The sequence below is a fragment of the Nelumbo nucifera genome, chromosome 7 (genome assembly GCF_055504915.1).
Source record: "Nelumbo nucifera cultivar China Antique chromosome 7, China Antique-T2T, whole genome shotgun sequence".
Classification (NCBI taxonomy): Eukaryota; Viridiplantae; Streptophyta; class Magnoliopsida; order Proteales; family Nelumbonaceae; genus Nelumbo; species Nelumbo nucifera.
In genome coordinates this window covers 18,039,448-18,059,273 of record NC_142655.1, presented here as the reverse complement: position 1 = coordinate 18,059,273, position 19,826 = coordinate 18,039,448, and the positions used below count along the sequence as shown (strand labels likewise).

General features: G+C 38.2%; 1 protein-coding gene across 1 annotated transcript in view; it reads right to left on the bottom strand.

Moving 5' to 3' along the window:
* Positions 1 to 19,573, bottom strand: part of LNO1 (Nuclear pore complex protein) — a 71,769-nt gene extending 52,196 nt beyond the window's left edge. The window contains exons 1-3 of the mRNA XM_010273626.3: positions 19,180 to 19,573; positions 18,843 to 19,051; positions 14,031 to 14,199 (exon numbers count right to left, since the gene is read on the bottom strand). Coding sequence (XP_010271928.1) covers positions 14,031 to 14,199; positions 18,843 to 19,051; positions 19,180 to 19,393 — 592 coding nt within the window. The 5' untranslated portion in view covers positions 19,394 to 19,573. The remainder of the gene's footprint in view (positions 1 to 14,030; positions 14,200 to 18,842; positions 19,052 to 19,179) is intronic.
* Between the last annotated feature and the right edge of the window lie 253 nt (positions 19,574 to 19,826).

Genomic DNA, 19,826 nt, shown 5'->3' with positions numbered 1-19,826 from the left:
CTCACCATGTAAATACTCCTTTGCATTATCCGATTGAAAAACAATGTAAACACCATCCTCTGGAAATCCCGCACAACCTTTGGAACTTCATCTCCACTACATGAGAAATACCCATGTATAATGGGAGAAATCATCAATCAATGTGATAAAGTACTTATACCCACCCTCCAAAGTTATAGTAGTAGGCCCCCACACATCAGAATACACAATATGGAAAAGGAAACATGATCTTTTATTACGTGAATGAAATGTTGTTCTACATTGCTTGCTCAACTGACATGTTTGACATTGGAAATCTGACACTAAACACGACTTAAATAAATGAGGAAACAAAGACATCATTATTTCAAAGGACACATGACCTAACCGATTATGCCATAAAAAAATGACTCTTATTTGACTAACTATGCGACTCTGAAGATGACACCAAGAAACCAGCCTTGTTGTCGAGAGTGTAGAGACCATCCACTAAGCTTCCTCTACCAATCGTCTTCTTAAAAGTTAGATCCTCAAAAACACATGAATCAGGAAAAAAGGTTACACTACAGTTTAAAGCGTTTGTGATACTACAAATGGAAAGCAGATTGATGGAAAGTTGAGGAACATGCAAAACATTATTCAAGTTAAGTTCATGAGGAAGGGATATTGATCATTGGCTTGCAATGGAGGAGAATGATCCATTTGCAAGTCTCACCTTATCCCTTTGTGACAAAAGGTTATACAACTAAAAAAAATGTTTGGATTACAATCGTGTGGTTAGAGGCCCCTGAGTCAATGATCCAGGGGGAATCAGTGACAATGGATACATGGAAGGCAGAGGCTGCATTAGTTGATGTAGACACAAGGAAGTAGAAGGGGTACTAGTGACTAAACTATCCATCTAGCGCAAGGCCCTACCATATGATTCCAAATGACTTCGGAAGGAATTCATGATATCTTCCTTGGGGTCAGAACCAGTGAAGTACTCCCGAGCAGTACTAGTCAACACTCCACCAGACCAAGTATCTTGGATTGCCATATTTGCCACATTATGTTTTGTATTAGGCTTCTTCTAACCCTGCACCTTACCCTATTCTTGGTTCTTTACAACCCACTTTGGCCTCCCATGGAGATCCCAACATGTGTCCCATGTATGTCTTGAACATCGGTAGTGGCTACAAAACAACTTGTCCTTATCATCAACCTTCTTGGAGTCAATTTTCTTTCCCATATTGTTATCACCCATTGTAGCTAATGCCACCTGTTTCTCCCCCTCAATTGTAACTATCACACTCCGCCTACTTTCCTCAAATTGAACCAGGGCATACACCTCTTGAACTGAAGGCAGCTCTTTACTCCCTAAAATTTGAGGTTCATATACAAGGTTTAGTCCCAACAAGAAAGCAAAAACCCGCTGATGAGAAACCGATTTCTTATAGTCTTTAGCATCATCATCATGTTTCCATTCTACAGCTTGATAGTCGTCCAATTCCTTCCATACTGAAGTAAGGGTTGAATAATGAGTGGACAAACTACGAATCCCTTATTTATAGGTTGAGGATTCAGCTTGAAACTAGTAAATCTTGGCATAGTGCCTCTGCTCAGAATAGGTAGTTTTGGCCCATTCCCATATTTCACTAGCATTGTCTGCCCACATAAAGTTCTTCACATTAGATTCCATGGCTACCAGAAGCCAGGACATCACCATACTGTTCTCTTGGTCCCACCTATCATGTTCAACTGTCTCATTCTTGGGTTCTCTCACTCTTCCATTTATGTACCCAGCTTTTCCCCTGGCTGTTACGTAGTTTTACACCTTTAGCCCACTCCAAGTAGTTCAAGCCACTTGAAAGAACTAGAACTGTTGTTGTGTAATCAAGAAGTGATACACAGGTTCGAAGAGAATGGGAGAGAGAGAAAGAAGAGTGGAAGGAAGAGAGGAGGAAAAAGAAGGGGTTCGGTGATTGATATATTTGCCACCCCATACACTTCTTTATATATAGCTTTAGGTTCCTTACAAGAATAGGAAATAAACATAAAGTCCTAGTCCTAATAAAACAGAAAGAAAAAAGGATAAGCATAACATGGAAATAGCCAACCGGCCCAACTTAAAAGAAATTAAAAACAACTAGGTGTGGGTATGGAACCACACACATTAGAGCCTAAGTGTAGGCATGGAACCCCACACTCGTGGCTAACCAACTATTTCTTCGCTCCCCCCTCAAGTTGAAAGTAGATATTTGTCATGCCCAACTTGCGTAGATCTGTCTCCAATTTGATTTTTGTGACTGCTTTGGTGAAGAGATCAGCTAACTGCATGTCTGAGGCAATGTAAGGAAGCATACTTCTTGAGATGCGACTCGCTCTCGAATAAAATGTCTGTCAACCTCGATATGCTTAGCCCTATCATGCTGTATTGGGTTGTAGGCAATATTAATTGTAGCTTGATTATCGCAATACAGCATCAGAGGCTTTTCACAATCAACCTAACTAATTAAGCAAAGATCTCAGCCATAACACTTCTGCAATACCATTGGCCATGGATCTGTATTCTGCTTCTGCACTGGAGCGAGCAACAACATTTTGTTTCTTGCTTCTCCAGGAAACAAGATTTCCCCCCCACAAATGCATAATACCCAAAGGTGGACCCCATGTCATCAACACATCCAGCCCAATCCGCATCTGTATACACTTCTATTTTCATATAACCATTATTCTTGAAGAATATACCTCTCCCTGGACATCTCTTTTAAGTAGGCAAGAATCCTTTCTACTACAAGGAGGTGAGTTGTCCTAGGAGAATGCATGTATTGACTGACAACACTGACGACATAAGAAATATCTGGTCGGGTTAGGCAGAGATAAAGAAGTTTCCCAACTAGCCTTTGGTACATAGCCCTGTCATCAAGGAGTTCTCCACTCTCTGCACTTATCTTATGGTTAGGCTCAATGGGAGTATCAGCAGGTTTCACTCCTAACTTGCCAGTTTCTTCCAATAAGTCTAGAACATACTTCCTTTGGGAGATGAAAATGCCATGCTTAGATCAAGCTACCTCAATTCCTAGGAAATAGTGTAACTTCCCTAGGTCTTTCACTTCAAATTCCTTGTGAAGGTGTTGTTTAAGGGTTTCAATTTCACTAGTGTCACTTCCTGTTATCACAATGTCATCTACATAGACTACAAGTAGAGTTAGGGAATGACCTGTCTTCTTAAAGAAGAGAGTGTGATCTGACTAAGCCTGTATGTATCCGAATTTGTCCAAAGCTAGTCTAAACCTATCAAACCAAGTTCTCAGAGATTGTTTCAGCCCGTACAAGGCCTTCTTCAAAAGGCAAACTTTTTTTCCTGCTTCTGTACTATAAAAGCTAGGGGGTTAACTCCATTTATACTTCTTCTTGCAAGTCTCCGTTGAGGAAGGCATTCTTAACATCCAGTTGAAATAGTGGCCATGGGAAGTTTGCAACAATGGATAGAAGAACTCTGATGGTGTTCATTTTTGCAATAGGTGCAAAGGTTTCTATATAGTCTATGCCATAGGTTTGTGTGAATCGCTTTGCAACCAATCTAGCCTTATTCCTCTCTACAGTACCATCAGCATTATATTTCACAGTAAACACCCATCTGCATCCAACAAGTTTCTTCCCTTCAGGCTGATTAACTAGTTCCCATGTGTTGTTCTTGACAAGAGAATCCATCTCTACTTGGATTGCTTCCTTCCATTAAGGTATCAGAAGAGCTTCTTGCACTTTTCTGGGTATAGGAATAGCAGAAATAGATGTCCAGTAAGATTTGTAGGATTTAAGAGACGATCATAAGAAAGGAGCTTGGAGATGCAATGGGCAATGGATGAGGTGCAACAACACTTCCCTTTACAAATAGCAATTAGAAGATCAAGGTCATCTGTTAGTGAAGGTTGAGCATCTGTAACAGTGGGATCAACAGTGGGAGCAGTAGTAGTGTCTGGATCTGGGATTGTAGAAGATGTTGGAACTAGCCTGAATTGCTGTTGAGTACGAGAATTAACCTGCCTCCACCACTTTCTGTGATACACTCTCAACTCTGCATTTTTGATAACCTTCTTCACAACTCCCCCCCTCAATAATTGGGACAGGTAAAGGAACTTTGGGGCTGAAACTAAACCCCATCCCTCACTATTCTCCCCCTGAGAAGCCTTATGATAGTAGGGCTCATAACGGCAATATGTGCATACCCAAGGAAAATACACTTAGTGGCTTTGGGATCAAACTTGGAGAGATGAGGTCCAAGGATTTGAAACAAGTACACCCAAAAGTTTTGCAAGCTCACAACTTTCACATTTTAACCCAGACACTTCTACTAACTCAAACAAGTTTGGAAAAAGACTCTTTAAAGACCCAAAAGATAAATGACCTAAGCAGTTGTGCCAAAGCATAATCTTACTACAAGATCGAGAAACAAACAATTTCCCCGCTTCACTCTACTCCCCCTGTGAATGTTCAAGCAGGTAGACCCCATTCATCTCACGGCCAATCCCAATCATCTTCTTCATTTCCAAATCCTAAAAAATACTCCGATCAGGGAAGAAGGTTACCAAACAGTTTTGATTTTTATTAATACTACTAACTGAAAGTAAGTTAGCACTAAACTTACGAACATGCAAAACTGAGGATAGGGTGATGGTATTTGATAATCTAATGTCTCCCTTGCCAAAAAATGGTACAAGAAAGCCATCAGCAATAGAAACTTTGTCTCTCCCAGAGAATAAACATTAGGTGCTAAATAAAGTAGATATGTTGTCCATATGATTTGCTTGAATCTATTACCTAGAAAGGTCTAGTATTACCTGGGACAACAGCATGACATGTAGTAGCTCTTGTACCTATATGAGCAAGGGCTGAAGTAGGTTGAGCTGGTGTTGGCTAATGAGCTTAATTACTAAATTCATTTACTAACTAAGTTAGAGCAGCTCGGACTACAGCTAGGGTATCTAGAGGAGTGCCTCTTGTGCTTGATGAAGTTGTACTATCAGTGTTGACAGCCATATTAGCATTCCCTTTCTTATTTTTGAGTTTTGCTGGAACTAGATGAGGGTGCAACTTCCAACAGGTGTCCTTAGTATGTTTAGGTTTCTTGTAGTGTTCACATATTAAGTCCTTCTTAGCTTCCTTCTTCACATCCTTCTCCTTATCCCCCCCAGATTTAGGTCTAACTGCTACCAAGGCTGATTCATTGGGTTGTTGCTGCAACATAACCTTTCTCCTAGTTTCTTCACTGTGCACTAGGGAATAGGCTTGTGATAAAGTCACACTCACAATGTCATATTCAGAATTTAGACCAGATAGGAACTCAAATACTCTATTAGTTTCAACCTACTTTCTATATGTCTATGCATCTTTCTGACTCTCCCACTCAATTGTTTCAAGATGGTCAATTTCATGCCACAAGGATTTCAAGGTTGAAAAGTAAACAGAGACATGCTTTTCTCTTTGCCTCGTATTTTCAACCTCACATTTCAGCTCATAAGCCCTAGCAACATTAAGGGGCTGAGAGTAGGTTTCCTTCATAACATCCCATATTTCCTTAATTGTTTTGGCCCACAAGTAGTTTTGGTTGATGTGTGGCTACATAGAGTTGCACAACCATGTCATCACCAAAAAATTCTCCTGAACCCACTTAGCATAAGTAGGGTCCTCTTTGAAGGCTTCCTTCACATCCCCTAGCAAGAAATTAGTTTTCCTCTACCCCCAATAGCCATTATGGCTGATTGGGCCCGTTCTAAGTAGTTTGATCCATCAAACTTAACAGTTGTAATCTAAAAGGTGTTCTCAGTCATATTACTTGAACCACCAGTCTCAAAAACACCTTACCCTTGGTTCTTGAACTACATTCCAAGTTAGGAGTTGATTAAGAAAAGGCTTTAAACTACTATAATAAGGGAAAAAAACTGTACCCCAAGACTGATAACGGCCGACCTAGGACAATGATTTGCAGTTACCCAAAAACAAATAACAGCCGACCTAGGACTGATAACAGCCAACTACTGTCCTGGAATTAATGTCAGACCTGGACTTTAGGTTTTCCTCTCAAAAAACCCTAAATACAGGTGAAAAAAGAAGAGATTTTTCTAGTCGCACCTCTTTTATGAAGAACAGTATGCCAATTTATCTCTTACTGCTGCTGGCCTCAAGAAAAGAAGAAATTTGCCCAAAAAACTGATTGCTACCTTCAGTCTTCAAACTTGATCAATCAACTACTATCGGCACCTTGAATCTTGATCAAAGAACCAAGAAAAATCTGATCGGCACCTCCAATCTTGATCAAAAAATTGATCTTGATCGCATTCTTGTCTGATTCTTCCTGATTACAAGAAGCACTCTCCAATCTTAGGACAGCTGCTAAAGCCTTCTTGTAACCTCCAAGAATCAGCGGAAGAAAAGATCTCTCTAAACTTCCAACCCTAAATAATTCTCATGTGGTCAGCTGAATTAAATCCACATGAGAAACCCTAGATCGAATGCTCTGATACCAACTTGAAAGAACTAGAACTGTTGCTGTGTAATCAGATAAGTGATACACAGGTTCGAAGAGAAGGAGAGAGAGAAAGAGAAAAGAAGAGTGGAAGGAAGAGAGGAGGAGAAAGAAGGGGTTCGGTGATTGATACATCTGCCGCCCCATACACTTCTTTATTTATAGCTTTAGGTTCCTTACAAGAATAGGAAATAAACATAAAGTCCTAGTCCTAATAAAATAGAAAAAAAAAGGATAAACATAACATGGATAAGGCCAGCCAGCCCAACTTAAAAGAAATTAGAAGCAACAAGGTGTGGGTATGGAACCACACACACTAGAGTCTGAGTGTGGGTATGGAACCCCACACTCGTGGCTAACCAACAATTTCTTCAAAGCCATTCAAAGGGGTAATTGGCATAGGAAATATCATATTTTCAGCTCCCATACCAGCTGTACTACGGGTTGATGTAACCCCAAATGAGGCAAAATCATCATTTGCCATTGATAGAAACAAAGGCTACAAGACAAGACTTAAACCACAGGTGCACAAGACTAATCCCCATTCAACTACTAACTCTAACAGTCATAATTAGGGCACTAAACACCCAGAAATCTGCTTTTGAAACAAAAAAACCACGGCTGAAATCTAATGGCAGCCACTAAACAGTCCAAAAACATTGCTGAAATCTTCTAGCAATAATCAAACCATCCAGGAAATTGGACTTCAACCAACAGTTCAAAAAACAATCCAAAAATAACAAATTACACTCATGAAATCCTCTAGCAGCACTCAAACCATCCAGGAATAGTCCAAAAGAATTAGACTTCAGTTATCATTGGTCTATGCACAACACACATCAACCAATCACAGCACATACCCGTAACAAAAGAGAATCGCACATCCCTGTACAGCACATGTACGAAGGTGCAGTTCCAAGACTGAGTCTTCACAACATCAGCCAAAAGAAAGGAAGCCTTCACAGCATCAGCCCCCTCCTCCTAGGGTTACCTTGGTGCTACAACCAAGGAAGAACCCAGAAAAAACAGCAACAGTTGGTTCTGATCAGTCTGAATAGAGTTTCTTGCCTTCACTATCCAAGAGTCAGAAAAATGGGTGGAAGGAATGTGATTCAGAGGAGAAAAAAGATTCCTATCGCCCAGACCATATTTTCTTTCTAGAAGAGAGAGGAGACGAGAGAAGAGAGAAACGAAGAGAAGAGGAGAGGAAGAAAAGTGTTTGAGAGTCAAAAACATCGGCTAGTGGCTCTCAACTTCCTATTTGTATTCACATGATGTAAAAATAAAAGAAAAGAGAAATTACAAGCATGCCCCTAGCGGCCCACCCTAATAATAAGAACCTAAACAAAGAAAAGAACATGCTGACCACATCCTAGACTGACAGCACTTTAACAGCAGAAATAAAAAACTAATTCTAACAACAACATCCATAGATCCATGAGTTGCCCCCATCCTTAACAATAGTATATTGCTAACACACCAACTCAATGGGTGAGGAAAGATCCTCTTTCACCAACAGTCAATGATTTTTTTTTTCTTTCCATAAGTAACATCAACTCTATTAATTATATACAAGTTTCAGTTGGATATTGGGACACCTTCCACGTGTAGCACAAAAGAAAGATTAAAAATAAACATCCATTCACAGTTAATGTCACACTACATTCTCCCGTTTTACGTGAAATCCCCCCATACTATTTGGACCTTACACATGTAAAACAAAAGAAAAGGTCAAAAAAAAGTATCCGCTCATAGTTAATGTCACATTAAACCATCCCATTGTACATAAAATACCCCTGCTCATGGTCTTTATATAATACAGAACATTACAAAATTTAAGGAACTGATTTCTTTGAAGATTCTGTGAAGTGGTCTTCACTTGTTTTCAAAAAATCCTGGTGTTCCTTCAATAATCACCAAAAAGTGAAGAATAGATTATTCAACCATAGTACAGCAACTTTTTGCCCAAAAGCAATGGTCAGCCATGTCAACAAAAGTTGGTGTGCTGTTGTTGATAACTTGATATCAACCAGACTATCCAATATACAAAGAGAAAGAAACTCCAAACCTCATTAGAGATCAAAAGTCCTAGGAGGTCCTTTGTCTTCTTAATTCTCTTTAAGGGGTTTTCGTTGGTCCTATCAAATCTAATTCTAGGAATTGGTCCATTGGTTCAAATGTGATCCAGCGCAATCAAAACTGAAAATAATCTGTGATTATAACAAAAAACGGGGAAAAAAGGTAGAAGAAAATAGCAAAAAAGAAAGAAGTTGGAGAAGAGAGTTTAGCTGAGCATAGATATCAATCATGCCCAACTTGTTTATATAATATATTAGCTTCCCTTTTAGAATACATTTGGTCAAAACATCAGCTAATTGTTCTTCAAAAGCAATAAATGGCAAGCAGACTTCCCTTGAAGCAACTCTCTCCCATATAAAATGCCTATCAACTTTTATGTGCTTAGTTTTGTCATGCTGGATAGGATTATGTGCAATGTTGATAGCTGCTTGGTTGTCGCAATATAACATTATTGGCTTCTCACAATCAATACCCAATTCTCCCAAAAGTGATCTAAGTCACAATAGTTCTAAAACTCCATGTGTCATTGAACTCTACTTTGCCTCAGCTAAGGAAACAATGTTCCTTGCCACCACAACACAGTATCCTAAGGTGGATCTCCTAATGATCAATACACCCAGCCCACCCAACACCAGTGTATGCTTCCAACTTCATATGCCCATGCTTGGCATGCAGGATACCCTTCCCTAGAGTACCTTTCAAGTAACTAAGAATCCTCTCTATAGCTGCTAAATGTGTATCTTTAGGAGAATGCATGAACAGACTAATGACACTGCATAAGAAATATCTGGCGAGTCATGAAAAGATATAACAACTTCCCAAGCGGTCTCTGTAACACTCCCCTTTCAGTCAACAATTCACCATCAGTAGTTGAGAGCTTGTGATTTAAGTCTATAGGAGTGGAAGTCGGTTTAGCACCAAGTTTGCCAATTTCCAGTTTCCACAAGTAGATCAAGGACATACTTACATTGAGAAATAAAGATACCAACCTTAGACTGAGCAACTTCAATTCCCAAGAAATATCTGAGTCACCCAAATTTTTTATCTCAAATTCAGTGTTAAGAAACCTTTTCAAATTAACTACTTCTTGGGTGTCATCATTAGTAACCACAATATCATCAACATAAACAATCAAAAGGGTCACCAAGGAACCTCTCCTCTTAACAAATAGAGTATGATCAAACTAAGTCTGTGTATAACCAAAGGTAACAAGGGCAGTCAAGAATCTCTCAAAGTTACTAATTAACCCCTGCCTCTTTCTTATTTTCACTAATATCCTCTACTGCCAATACCGCACTTTCAAGTATTCAACTTAGTCATGACAAGCCTACTTCTCCCATACCTTTCCACACTTCTATTGGAATCCAATTGGGTCCTATAAATTATATATAAATATATATAGTGTTAATAATACATAAATACATATTGTATTAATAATATATAAATATATATTTTTTATTTTTCCTTAATAAAAAAATTGTCTTGGCCCACGGACCAAGCCATCCGCCCTCCCTGATCTATTGGGTCGTGTCAGGACAACCCACTATAATGCAAGCAGCACAACAAAACCATGTCATGCCAGCTAGGCACAGCCCACATTACACCTATACAAACCCTCCATCATATTATCAATCCTAATCTAAAGTGATCAATCAGCTAAGGGTATCAACTATGATTGTAATTTGTAATAAGCAAGGGAGGAAAGGACTTGCCTACCCTAAAATCTCACTAAGTTGGGGAAAAGTCCTTCACCATTACATTAACCAAATGGACAATAAAATAATGATTTTCAAAATATTAGTGTAGACAAATATAGGATGGGCATCATAGCAAACGAACTCATTGACTCTAAAAGTGTTATCCATGGGGTTATCTATTAAGTTAACAGAAATAAAGGTGTATGATCACATCAACTAGGGCTTTCTACAATACATCTTAAGCAGAATGAATTAGAAATAACTCTTAAATACTCCCACATGGACTTTTCTAACCTGTTTATACAAAAGAACCTATAAAAATAAGATTGAAGACCTACCAACCAAAAAATAATAATTATAGGACTAGAATCTTTTAAGAAACTTATGAGATCTGATGAACTCTGTTGTCAACACACAAAGAACTAAATAAATTAATCCATCCGCAAGCTGACCTTTCTCTTGGACAGCCCTTGCGCTTCTCCTTGGATAAAAAATGAAGTTCTTGGTTTCTTGACATGCTCTTATAGTATAGTCTATAAATCTAAGTATTAGTGGCAGTGTCCCATTATCCCATATCAAACCTAGTCAGTTGACATCCCTAATTCTAGACAAACCTAGGCATAAAGGTCAGCAGTACACAAACTAAAAAACTTGCTTGGAACATTGCTCATTTCCCCATCAAACTTTCACATTTTGTCTTCTCTCTGATAGTCACCCATATAAGACTAGGTCAGTTGACATCCCCAATTCTAGACAAACCTATGCAGAAAAGTAAGTAGTACATAAACTGAAGAACTTGCTTCGGAGCATGCCCATTTCCCCATCAAACGTCCAAACCCTTACCTTATGTCATCTCTGTGTTCCTTGATATCAATCTTTTCTAGCCTAGAAAATAAAACAAAAGTAAAGATTTCCTAGTCATCGAGATTTCATTTCCCCTATCCTTTAGTGACCAGATTAGAAAATTGCAATGAATCCCTACATCACAAAGAGACCATACTTTTTTATCAATAATAGAACCAAATTCATTAATGAGGAAAATCTTAAAACAATGGATAAAGAAAGAAAGAGGGGAGAAATAAACTCTTTTAGCTCTCCCCAACAGAGAATTCAATTACAACATAGACAAAAACAAATTGTTCCTTCCCACCCCTTGTTTAGCAAGTGTTTCAACAAAAGCATTTGCATCTCTTCTGACCCAATTGTAGGTCACTTCTATCCCCGTAGCAATTTCATGGCTTTCCTTTTCTCACATATGTAGCACCACCATCCAGCCTCCTCTTCCTTTCAGAGCCAGCTTATGACAAGCTTCGAATCACCTTCAATTATTAACCTCCCAATATTCAGCTCCTTAGCCTTTTGCAACCCTTCTACAATAGCCATAATTTCAGCCCTCAAGTAATCCCCTATTCCAATAGGGCCTGAGTAAATTGCAATGACTTTTCCCTCCTCATTCCTAAAGACTCCTCCAATGCTAAACGGGCCCAGATTGCCTTCACTACTGACATCAATGTTAAACTTTATTAACTCCTCTAGGAGACGGGGACCAAAAAGGCCTAACCACCTCCTTAAAGGGAGAAGAACCAGCTACCTCCCTCCAATTCCTCATCAACTCAATCCCCAAAATATCCTTGTAGAGATCCAATGACTTCACCCAGTGAACCACTATAATGATAATGGATTCTATGATAGCTTCTCTACTTCTTTCTCTTTCAAGAAAGATTCTCTAATTCCTCTCTTCCCAAATTGTCCAACAAACTACTACCCTTGTGCACGGAGTGTTTTAAAAGTGCAAGGTGCAAAAAAAAGGTGCAGGGGTCAATTTGCACCTGAGGCGCAAGGCGAGGCATGTGCCTTTTTGAAGCAAGGCACAAAAATTAAAAAAAAAAATGCTAAAGAATCCAAAAAATGCCATTTTTTTCAAAAAAATGCAAAAAAAATATTAAACATAATATTAATATAAAAACATAAACTTAAGTTTTAAAATAAATATTTTAAAAAACCTATTATCTAAAATTAAAATACATAAACATAACATGTAAAGCATATTCAAATGAGAACTTAAAAATAAAATCAAACATATAAAACATTTTTAAGCATGTAAAACCCATAATCTCTTTTTTTTCTCAATTGCATTACTTCAACTAGCTAATGTAATGTAAAACATATTAGATTCCTGATTCTACGAGCCGCCTTTGTGTCGCACCCCTCGAGGCAATCCCAAACAAGTCCATGTTAGGGTCTTAACTTCTTAGTTCTCACACAAAAATAATGATTTTTTAATTTTAATTGCTATTCAATAAGATATTTTATTAGGATGAATAAATGAACAACATTACCAAATAGGGTGTTCTCGAAGCTTCAATAAGACACTAACATGGACTTGTTTAGGCTTGCCATGAAGGGCGTGGCATGAGGGTTTGGGGGCTTTGCCCCCGGGCCAGCCACTAGGTTCAAAAAAAGTCAAATTTTCAAAAGGCACACACCTTGGCCGAGGCGCAAGGTGCATCAAGCACACACCTAGGCGCACCAAGCATGTGCCTTTTGAAAGGGTTGTGCCTAGGACCTAGGCGAGGCGCCTACCCTAAAATGCACTTCGCCTAGGTGCCTAGGCACACCTTTTAAATCACTGACCTCCATAGTATTCTTCCCCTCTTCTTTGGCCAGCTTATGAAAATAGGAGCAAATAGGCTTTGTACATTAGGCAGAAGATTCCACTTGCACCCAAACAAAGATAGAAACCACTCCTAAATTGAAGAAGAAAAAGGGCGGGAGATTAATAAGTGAGCAATTCTCATCATTGACTTTGCAGAGAGAGCACCAATGTGGGGAAAGGCATCAATTAGATCATTTTCTTTGCAGTAACTCACAAATATTAATTCTTTCCCGATACACTTCCCAACACACACCACCCACCCTATGTAGAACAACAAGCTTACTCCAAATCTCCTTAATTGAAAAGAAAAACCATGGCCACCACTCAGCTGAATGAGGGACAAGAAAAAGGATGCACATGTAAAAGTATCATAGGGTGACAAGGTCCAAATCCTCCTATCCCTCTTTTAAATTTCCAAACACACCCGTTTTAGACCTTGAAAATGAGATCAAGTAAGAAGTCATCCCAAAATCACATCCAATTGCCAAAATCACACCCATTTTAGTATAAGGCTCCTAGATCAAGCCAACCACACATTAAGAGACTAGGTTAGCCTAGAACAAATGTTCCTTGTGCACCCCTTGCTTTGCCAGCATATTTTCCATTGTGTTTGCTGACCTGTTGATCCATTTAAATTTAGCCTTAGCCTCATCTGCTAGCCTCCTTGCTTCCCTTATTTGCAATTGAAAAAATCCATGGCCCATCATTGTTGTTAACCATCCAACCCATCACCACTTCACCAGCAAAGAGTCCCACTTCACACTTCATTGCAAACATTTTTAAGAAGGCTAAGATGAACTTTGTGATTCCTTTCCAGATCCCCTACATTGTTGGTGGATCAACTTCTCTTGTGCCTACCCTCCGCTTCTCTTCCCTAAATTTTTATATAGGTGCCTCTCTTTTCTAATTTCACACTTGCTTTTCAAATAATTGTAACTTTTCTATGCATCAAGTTATCAATGAAGAAAAAAGAAAGATACCAATATCCTACTATAAAATCCAGAACAAAAGAATTACCAAAAAACAACAAAAAGAATTGTTGGCATATTAGAGCAAAAGATGCTACATATTACACAATGCAATGAAACAAATCTAAAAGTCCAGAACAAACCAGCATCAACATTGTCCATGACATCTTTCAAAGGGCTTCCAACAACTCCCTGGTATAGAATTCCATGATTAGAAAGAACAACATAGGAATTCTCCAATTTTTTTCTCCACCGAAGGTCTTTGACATGGCAAGAATCAGTGAGCGAACAGTGGAAAGATGGGTTTTTCTCCTTCATAATGCCAATAAAAGCAATTAATACTGGAAGTGTTATCCAAGTGATTATCATTCAAATATAAAAGCAGAATAAAATTAATGCTATTAATATTTCATTACCACAAATTCTCGAGTACCCAAGTAATAGAATTGACATTTATAATATAGAGAGGGTTAAGGATCAAAACTGAGTATCATCTGTAAAATTTTCTAGACCAAAAACCAGAGCAAGCAGATGATCTTTAACAAGGAGTGGCAGTCTGGGGTTGGTATTAGGTTGGGCACTTGTCTCATGGATTGAACCATTCAAAACAGTCAACCAAGAAGAAAAGCACCCAAACCAGAACAAACTTGATCATCTATTGGGTTTGAGACACCCAAAACCAACCATAAAATAAAATAAAACCTCAAACCCAAACCCTACCTACCAGAAATGCAGAAATGTACCTCAACTGAAGAAAAGCACCCAGGCAAGGTGCAGGCCTTGAAATGTGCCTCACCTATAAGCCTCAAGCTTGCCTTTTAAATCACTGCTTTGGAAGGTCTTAGAGGTAGAGTTATGTCTCAAATTTTTTCATGGATGTTGTCTTGCAAACGGTTGAAAGGTATTAATTAGGGTGATTTGGATAGAAATCTTATTGAAGTCCTGCACTCATTTTATTTTGATTCTCATCCCAATCCTTTGCTTATTCCAAGGCCAAACATAGATTAGTTCTTGATCAATTGGAATCACCTATTATTAGGGGCTTAATCCTTAAAGCTGATGGCATTGTTCTTTGGGCTTACAGTGGACCAGCTGGAGTTACTAATGCTTCAGAAGATTAAGTCAGGGCTATCTTGATTGGTATGAGGGTCACCAAATCCATTCAAGTCAACTCCCTTGTTGTTGATGGAAACTCCAAGAATGCTATTAGATGGTCTTACAATAAGGAGATGGAACCTTGAGACTTGCTCACCTTCATAATGGCATTCAAGGCATCTCAGCTTCTTGTCTTGCTCGGTAGATACTGAGGGAGTTGAATTATATAGCTGATGCTTTAGCTAAATCCAGGGTGGATAGGGCTTTTTTGTACAATGCTAATTCTTGGGTGGGTTCTAGGATTTTTGCTGTTTCATCTGTACATTTTCTCATGTATATCTCCTCCCCTTCTTTTTTCTGGAAATGAAAGTTGCCTTTTCTAGGGAAAAAAACTGCAATAGCAGAACTCTTAAAGAAGAGTAAGGTGATATTTGCAAAAACTTGAGATGCAAGCAGAATTTGAGAAAACAGCTGAAAGGATTGTTTATGGGGTGATTATCTTTTCTATAGACTAAGGTCTGAATGTGTGATTTTCCTAGGATTTTCTTCTAAGGTCTCAAAATATTTTCAAGATAATCGAATTAGTAGCAGGAAAGCATATTTGGGATCATAGTTATCAAGGTGACACCCAGGCAACAAGGTGCCCATGGATGGTCATCTCACTTAATCGCCTACCTATTTTGTACATGACTCTATGAAACACTTTGTATTCTTCGTTTTGTGATATTATAATAATTGAATATATTATTAAACTAAAATATTCATTATGTAGGTTTATATACTAGTTTCAAAACCTGAAGCTAGGGCTGTTCATAAGAAGACCTAACCCCCAAACCGACCAACCCGGACCGACCCAACCCGAACCGACTTAGTAGTTAGTTCCTAGTTAGTAGTTACAACCTACTTAGTTCCTACTTAACTAAGTTGTCTCTATCCTAGTTACAACCTACTTAACTAAGTTGTCTCTCAAACTCTGCTCCCTCCACAACTGGATCCATGGATTGGCCACAAAACATTAAGGAAATGTCGGTTTCCTTTGGGAATGTGGAGCCAGAAATGAACACTTGAACAGCAACTAAGTCACCACTAAGTAGAGCCGAAACCGACCCAAACCGACTCAAACCGATCTGGTCGGTTTTGCTTAACACAGGGTCGGTTTCAGTTTCAATTTCAGGTAACCCGACTAGGTCGGGTCGATTGGAAAAAATCAATAAACCGACCTAACCCGACCCATGAACAGCCCTACCTAAAGCAACAAGCAAGGAAGAATTTAAAATTCTGTCCAAGCAACACATTCTTTATTCCTAGACAAAAATAGGGGCTCAGACAATGTTGTCAAAATCTTTTGATTTACAATACAATTCACGATTTGAATCATGAATCCCAAGGGTTTCAATTCAAATCTTATGTTGTCAAAATCTTTTGATTTACGATTTTTGAATCCTACAATTTGATTTATAAATCTTACGGTTTTTACGATTCACTACGGTTCAAATAAATTCAATTAAGAATTACTTATCTACTTTTTTTCTTGTTTATGTTTAGTTTTTCCATGGGAGACTTTTCTTAAAGCCCTTATCTATTGTTTTAAGTACATATATGATATATGGTAGATATAGATCAAAAATATGGTAAAATCACTTTCCTATATATATTTAGACTTAATATATCCATATTTAATTTTTTTGACAAGTTTGTATAAAATAGAAATAATCTTATGATTTACAATACAGTTCACAATTCGATTCGATTCAACTTTCTCTACAATTTACGATACGATTACAATTTCCAAAACATTCTCATCCCCTATATTTTCTGAATTTTCCTTTCTTCTTTTCCTTCTCATAAATATGTTGATCTATATGTTTTAATATGAAGCTTATACTTTTTAATGAAGTCTATAGATAATTTATCAATGAAAGATGGTTGCCAATTGCTATGAAACCTAGGGAGTTACTCTAGAATTCATGGTTTCTATGTAAAAATTTCCTTTGCCTAGTAAGTGCCTAGGCAACTAGGTGACAAGACACCCCTCTATCGCCATGATTCGCCTTGGAACCTTGAAACTTTGAAAGGATATGCTTGGGATGGCTAATCTGCTCAAATAATGTTAAATGACAAAAATACCTTTACTACCTAAAATTCCAGACAATTAAAACTAAACTCATCCTTGAATATTAATACAACATTTTACCACTTCTCAAAAAGGAAAAAAAAATAGGGTCAGCTTACATGAATCCTACCCCGCTATTAGAAGATGCCCCAACTGGGGTAATAATAAAACCTGATGGCAAATGCTAATAAAAAAATGATGGCAAAAGATAGATCCAACCAAAAAATCAAACCCTTCATAACCACCAAAAATGAAAAACAGTCCAGTTGATTCTAATATTTCCAACAGAAGAAAACGGATCATTGATCCTTCAGGGACAGTCTCAGTTAAATATTTCCTCCACCTGATCCTTTATTTCTTCATGCACTTAACAGTGATTTTCCCCACAAAGTCATCTGGAAGTCTGCAGCCTCCTCCATTTTTTTCTGGTTTTTTTTTCCCTCTTGGACTGCCACCTGGGAGAAATGCCACACAATGGACAGCCTGGTTAGAAGAGGCCTGAGCCCTGACACTGGATTCTACCACCTGTATTTTCTGTTATTCTTGGGAGGAATCAGCTTATAACTTTCTTCTCCATTGTGATTTTTCCGTTTGTATTTGGTCACACTATCTAAATATGTTTGGTGTGTAGTAGTCCCTGGAAACTCCATCAAGGATAACTTGACCTTGTGGAAGTTGAATGGCCTAAGTCAAAGAGGATCCATTTCACATGGGTGCTTTCCCTTGGAAATCATGTGGGCCATCTGGTGGAAAGAAGCAGCAGAGTTTTCATGGGCATATGCCAATAAGTAGAGGAAGTCCCAAGGAATATGGTTGTAATGACTTCATCTTAGCTATCATTCCATAAGGATTTCAAGGGAATTAGGCATGCTTCAATTTTTTAGTCTGAACCTCTCATTGTTGACTAATTGACATTATGCTCACGTAGTTATTTCAGCATGTCATGCATAGCATCTTGATACACATGGAAGAGAGACTCCCATGCATATCTTCCTTTTGAATAATATACTTTTATTACCTTATTCAAAAAAAATCCCAAAGGGATTGGATCCCCAATTGAATAGCCACCAAAAATGCTAAATAGCATGAGGATAATGACTAAGAGAGGACCCTAGCAATCTCAATCTCTTCAACTTGGGCTGCCAACCTATGTACAGACAGAATACCAATTCGGCAAAATTGAGTCTACTGAGATGTCCCTAAATAATTCCAAAGTCAAGAAGCAAACATGATATAACCGAACTTTGTATTGAGTACACCCTCTGATGTCTCTGGAGCATCTCCTCCTAATTAGCATAGAATAGATAGCAAATGCATCATCACATAGTATGTTCCGTTTTGCAAAAAGAGAATATACTAATTGAATAATATCCATCCAAAGAATGATTTTCATTTCATACCATAAAGGTATTTCTTGTTTTCATGTTTATGAATTTTGTATCCAATCGTTGTACAAAGACTCAAAACAGAAGTTAGTATGTCTGAGTAAAATAGGTCAGGTACTTCATTGTAACATGGAATGTGGAAATTATTTCTGGATTTTGAATAAGGTCTCTGTTTTTAAAGTAGGACTACATAAGCATCAAGAAAAACAGAAGCAACAACCCAAAAGGAATTTAATAAAATCCAAGAGAAGGCAATCGCAAAATGAATTTCTGCTAGATATTTTGGTCTAAGGAATTGTATGGGTCTATGCCCTGCCTGTGAAAATGAGATTATCATTAGCATCAAAAATTAAAATGAATACCTTCTTGAGAAGCGAATCGACCAAGAAAAAGTGAACATCTCCTCCAACGGCAGCAGCAAGCGTTGAAGAGTCCATAGACAGTGCCAGTATGTAAACCTTACCAAGTGGAACATCTACAATACTCAGTTCTTGGATGCAGGAACTACTTCCTTTGTTTTTAATATCCTTGGCCAACTCGATAACGTCCTTTGTCCTCGCAACGCAGAAACCTGGAAATTATAAACTCAAAACCCAACCATAAGTAGTAGTCTTAACAGAATTTCTTTTTTTTTTTTTTTGGTAACGTTAACAGAATATCAGAATCGACAAAACTCGAACTGAACGTAAGAGGGAGAACCTTCGGGATGGGCGACAAAAATGGCACTAAATTGTTCGGACACCGCCAATGGCTGTGCTGGAAGGCTTTCGAGATCGAAAACGGAATCGTGGGGTTTAAGAGGCACAGGTTCTCCAACCTTGTCGAAATAGTAATCAGCAGACTCTTCACGGTTCCCCTCCTTTTCTTCCTCCAGTACAACAGTAGCACCTCTTTCCTCGTTCGATACAGCCATTAGAGCTTAGAGGAGATCAAATCATCAAATTGTATGCAACAATGGGATTCAAAACCCTAACTTGACAGACAGTTAACTGCAATTTCAAGTGCCTGTGAACGCGCACCGGAAGTGGCTGGAATGTGAGAATAGAGGGAGCGTTTGGGCGGGAAGAGAGAAGCTGCCCTATAAATCAAGGAGCTGGTTGTCCAAATGAAAATGCATTAGGACAAATTTTTTAAATTACCCTTATGATTTAGTTAATTGATTAATTCTATCTTTATTATTTACATATTATCATATAGCACCCTTAAGTTCTATAATTGTCTAAAAACTCTTTGCCATTAACAACTGTCATTAACGTCTGTTAACTAAAGACCGAAGCGAAAATACTATTTTATCCATCATTCTCCTTCAAATTTTCAAAATGAAACAGGGAAATGGGGAGAGAGTA